This window comes from Enhydra lutris, unplaced genomic scaffold (genome assembly GCF_002288905.1).
Source record: "Enhydra lutris kenyoni isolate GAN:26980312 unplaced genomic scaffold, ASM228890v2 scaffoldscaffold14, whole genome shotgun sequence".
NCBI classification, from domain to species: domain Eukaryota; kingdom Metazoa; phylum Chordata; class Mammalia; order Carnivora; family Mustelidae; genus Enhydra; species Enhydra lutris.
Genome location: NW_019154098.1, coordinates 40,001,191 through 40,006,223, shown reverse-complemented (window position 1 = coordinate 40,006,223; position 5,033 = coordinate 40,001,191). Strand labels below are relative to the sequence as shown.

The window sequence follows — 5,033 nt, the reverse complement described above, 5'->3', positions numbered from 1 at the left end:
AGGATTCCTCACACAATTCAAAATTCAAAATTTGAGAAACACTGGATTTCCACTAAAATCACCTGGAAAACTCGTTAAAAACGAGAATGACCTGGCTTCCTCCCAGAACGAACCACAGAGTCTCAATTTCTGCTAAGGGCATGAGAATCATTGTTCTGTAGCTAGTCAAACCAGGGCCTGAGACCTAGGAATCACTCTTTGAGGCCAACGTATACATCCCCTCAACTACGCAGCCTCAGCTCCACCTTCCAATTCTTTTTTTAAAATAAAAAATATAACAGAGATACAGGCTTTTATTTTTCCATAATGCATGCAAGCTTACAACTATTTATACTGTTTGGGAACAAAGGAATAATTGCATTATTACCAGGGTGTCAAATTACCAAGACAACCAGTAACTGGTTGCTTTTGGGAGGTTATTTTCACAGAACACAGAAACAATTTCCAAATTATACTTCCAAGACCAGTTATATTATGAAACCAGGACAAGCTGATGATATTTCTAACAGTCACACACGCCTCCATCTTTCTCAGGCAAAAAAGACTGATATTCTGGTGAAGGGTCTCAGGTAAGCACCTTATTCTATCAGTCTTTGAAAGATTTACAACAAAACAGTCTCTCTCTCTCTCCTTTCGTGAACACAGGGGAACAGGAGCATCTTTTCATCTCTTTTTGAGACTCCCTATTTATCCTGAAGACTTTCACTTCTAAGGCCCATTTCTGGAACTTCATTAGTTAACATTCAGAGCAAAAAGCAAAAAGCAGACCTGATGTGATCATGATAGTGCCGCCCACCACTATCACCACCAAAAGAGAGTCCTGATCTCCCAAAGTAGTCAAGGTTGAATTGGCACAGTGTCGGATTTTCCATCAACAATACAGGTGGGGAGAGGAAGATACCAGGTTGATCATAATTGATGTAGATAGGTGATGGGTACACAGGGTCCAGGTACCATCTTCTCCATTTCTGTGCTTGTCTGAAATGTCCATAATAAAGAGCAAAAAGTTTAAAAAAAAAAAAAAAGAAAGAAAGAAAGAAAGAAAGAAAAAAGCAGACCTATACAGCTACATTGTCCCATTAGGCAAAAATGGGGGAAGTGGTAAGATTTTACTTATGGCAAAATAAGCAGCATATAGCATCAATCTTCCACATACGCAAGGCCACACCTAGAACAAAAGAGAAAGCATCCAAAGTAACATTATTCTGCTTTGGATTTGTTTCTGTGATTTATAAAATCCACTAATGATGAACTAATGATTGGACAAGACCGTGGGCAACCCTCACCCAGGCACTGTATTGGCCCATGACCCCTTAATTCTCCCCTCCTCACTCTGGGGAATGTCCCTTCCTGTCCTTGCCCTCACTGAGAGAGAGGTATACTTTCCCTGAGGCTTTCCAAGCCATTTCTACCTGCATCTCCAGGCCCTTCCACACCAGGCTCATTCCTGCCCTATGTTTTTGCTCCAAGTCCCCCACCTGGCAATCCCTCTCTACAAATTTGAGTCAAGGCCTCCCCAGCCCTTGCAGAACTCAGAACAAGGTCTCCCATAAGGAAAAGGAGATTGGGGGAGGGAATGTGTAGTTACAGTCCTACCCCTCCACCCTTAGGGATGCAGAGGAGAAAGAGGGCCCAGCTCAGCTTTTATACTCACTGGAAATGAGCCCTGGAGATCCAGAATGGATTCTGCCCACCCTGTCCCCATGGCCTGAGATGGAAGCCTATCCTAAGGGTATTTAAAGGTAGAAATAAAGAGAGCAAAGGACTGCTGAGAGTAGAAAGCTGGGGAATGAGGGCCAGACGGCCAGAGGCTACCACAGAGGAGGAAACAGTATGAGCTAACTGGGTCTTAAGGGGCACCAAAAAAAAAAAAAAAAAAAAAGTTGGAATAGGAGTAAACACTAGTCCACAACACTGCTGCCTTAGGGCTTATAATTCTAACACGTGTGTAGCCATGAAAAGAATTTTCAACATGAAAATTATACAGTGAACCCAGGAGTCAGAGCCAAGGTCTGACCACAGACCAATTCGGCCTTCTGGCTTCCTCTACCCTCTGTTTTCCCAGTGCGTGAGTGTGCACAGCAAGTCCCACCTGTCTCTCTAGCTGTATGCAGAAAACCCCGGTTTCTCAGTTGTTTTCTCTTTCTGAGCTGTGGTAATATTGCAGCAAAAAAGGGAGGGAGAAGTGGAGGAAAAAAGGACAGGAAAGGAAGGGAGGAAAGAAGGAAGAGAGGGAATGAAGGAAGGGCAAGTAAGGTATAGAGGTGTTAAGATGAAGCAGACACAGGCCCACAGGTAAGAAATACCACTTCCCCAGCAACTCCGCTATAGCACTCTGGTCCTGTGCTAGGAAGGGATAAGTGGAGTTGACAAAGGTACCTAGGTTCCATGTGGGTCCATTCCCAACCCTCACCTGGAGCCACGGAATGATGACAGTGAGCACACGTCCACATACCCGCCCATCGGTCTGGTAGGCAGCAGGGTTCCTGGAAGGTGTGTGTCTCATGCACTGGCAGGGGGCCAGGGCCCACAGGCAGTTCTTGAGGTCCTCGCTGACCCGGAGGTCAACTGGGGCCAATAGCAATGTAGAAAAGTCTCAGTGGCCTGACAGGACGGGGCACGGTATAGACCTTGATGAATGTTCAACAGTAGAAGGGCCCAGAGGCAGGAAGAGACACATGATGGTATAGAACACGTGGCAAAGTGCTTCTCACCCTTAACCTCATCCATGCCTAACAGTCAAGTGCTATTCTGCATATCCAGCAGGGCCGCAGAGGCGCCTGGCCAAAGTCAGAGATCCAGCAGGTGATGGCAACTAGGCTGGTGGCCCCAGGGCTTTGGAACAATTAGTTTTGGCTGATGGCCAATACCATGTGCGCTAGCTTCATTCTGCAATGGCAACAGAAAAACTTGCCCTAGATGGCACGCAGGGCCAGCATGAACACAAAGCTCAGCAAGTCACTGGCCTTGAAGTAGCAGAGCTTGAGGATGCACTGGTCCTCTTGGAGGATGACTCATGTGTCCATGTTAAAGACAGCTAGGAAGGGCCAGAGCCAAGATCATGGTCCAGGCAATATAGACAAAGGCAGCACACACTTGAAGCATGTGCGCTGAACATATAAACAGTAGGGTTGAGATCATTTAACATGTAACACTAATGTGAAAAGCAAGAAGGCCACGAGGAGGCTAAAGAACATGATCATAGATACCATATTCTTGTAACTGAAGTCCAAAGGGAATACAGTGCAGAGGCCAATATGAAGAGAAGGCAGACAGCCAAACACGTGTGGTTAGCTAGGCACAGGTCCAATGGGAGGTAGTAGGGAGGCCAGTGCGGGATCAGTTGGACTTGTTTGCCCCAGGCTCTGGGGTCTCCACTGGCTGCCTTGCTGGACCTTGCCTGCCTTCCTTTCCTTTCTCCACACGGGCCCCTTCACTCATAAGGTAGTACTGCAGGGGATTGGGCCACAGTTCTTCGTTGATTATCTCCACAATCTTGTCAGACTCAATGGAGCTGTGGTTTGAAAACCACCCAAAGAAGCTACGGCTGTTGTCGGGGTTCCCCTGGCTTAAGGACTGGAGATCATGCCCTGGGAGCCACTGGATTGGAGTAGAACGAGACACCACCTGACCCGAAGGCCCACACCCATATTCCTTGATGAGCACCTTATTTTGGAAATAGGGGTTGCGCCCAAAGTAGAACTTGATTTTGTAGCCCAGTCTGGCAAGGCCAAGCTCTTCCACTTCCAAGCTGTTCAGGTAGCTGAGAACCTCTTTGTCTTGGTTGTTCAGAAAGGATGATAGCTGGGGGTGGTTCTGAAAAGCTTGCCCCCAGAAGCCCGGGATATTCTGGATGAGGAGGTTCCTGCGCTCTAAGTGATGCAGTCGCAACTGCCCAAACTTCCGCGAGAGCCGAAGGTAGGCCCTGTCTGCCTGGGCGTTCATGGTCTCCAGCTTCAGCTGGACGGTCTCCAGCGTATCCATGCTGCCATCTGTCGCCAGGGGCCCTGACCCTGCATCCTTCTCCACCTTCTTTTCCTCTACCACAGGGACGGAGACATTCTCGCCTGTGGCCCCCTTCTTCAGCTTCCCACCGGCTATGGCCTGAGGCCCCCTCCCCGCCGTGCTACAGGTTTCTGGGGCCTTCTTCCCAGCAGGGCCACGCCGATTTCCAACGCGGGGGCCATTTTTAGGCCTTCCCACGGTTCCCACGGTTCCCACGAAGACAGTGTCTGTTGCTAGGCGCTCCGAGAGGGATGTGGCCTTCTCTGGGCCGGACCTAGTCGCGGCCTGCCCGCGATCCCCCGCAGCTCGGGCCCGGAGCGCGAGGCCACAGTCCAGGGGGAGCCGGCAGGCAGCGTCCTCCCCGGGCCGACGGCACGGCGCGGGCGCAGCGGTTTCCAGGCCACCCCAACCCGCGCCAGCCTGCACCTGTGCCGCCTGGGTTTCCTCCCCGAGCCTCTGGCACTGTGGCGGGTCCGGGTCGCGGGAGGCGTCGGCAGGAGCAGCGCGGACTCGGGCCTTGCCGCGGCCTTTGCCCCGGCTTTTGGCGCGGGAAGACTTTCTACCCCGACTTCGGCCGCTCATGGTGGTAGCGGAAGCGGCTTCAAAGCCACGCTCCCACCCCGCCGCCCCTGGCGCCAGCTCGCGGTCCCCAGCGAGCGGGCCTCTCCATGGCAACCGTCGACGTCACGGCTGTACGACTGTACCGTCGCGCGAGGACGGACTGCGCGCGGCGATTGGCTCCGCGGCCGCAGCTGCGCAGGAGCCGACCCTCCCAGACACCCCCTTCTCCGTCGCACCCTGCCTCGCTTTGTCTGTTGGAGGGGGGGTGTGCTTTCCTTTCGTTGCTTCCGGTGGGTCGCAGCGTGCCGGCTGGGTCTCCTAGAGGACGTCTGATCACTCTCACACAAGACAATATGACGACAGGCATCACGTCCATCCCTATCCCCCTCCCCATCATCTCCTTTCTAAACTAAACATCTTCCGTTCCTTGATTACCTCTAGTGACATTTGCCACGAGGAAACTGGCG

The 5,033-nt window shown here is 51.3% G+C and overlaps 1 protein-coding gene across 2 annotated transcripts; it reads right to left on the bottom strand.

Moving 5' to 3' along the window:
• Window positions 1-273: 273 nt before the first annotated feature.
• Window positions 274-4,587, bottom strand: LOC111146560 (TSPY like 5). Of its 2 annotated transcripts, none has more exons than XM_022502149.1 (2): window positions 2,414-4,587; window positions 274-1,168 (listed from the first exon to the last, which is right to left on the bottom strand). In XM_022502149.1, the coding sequence occupies exon 1, from the start codon at window positions 4,585-4,587 to the stop codon at window positions 3,340-3,342; it is 1,248 nt and encodes a 415-aa protein (XP_022357857.1). In that variant the 3' UTR covers window positions 274-1,168; window positions 2,414-3,339. The 2 variants fall into 2 exon arrangements, with proteins under 2 accessions (XP_022357857.1, XP_022357858.1); XM_022502150.1 differs by having other exon boundaries at window positions 274-978.
• Between the last annotated feature and the right edge of the window lie 446 nt (window positions 4,588-5,033).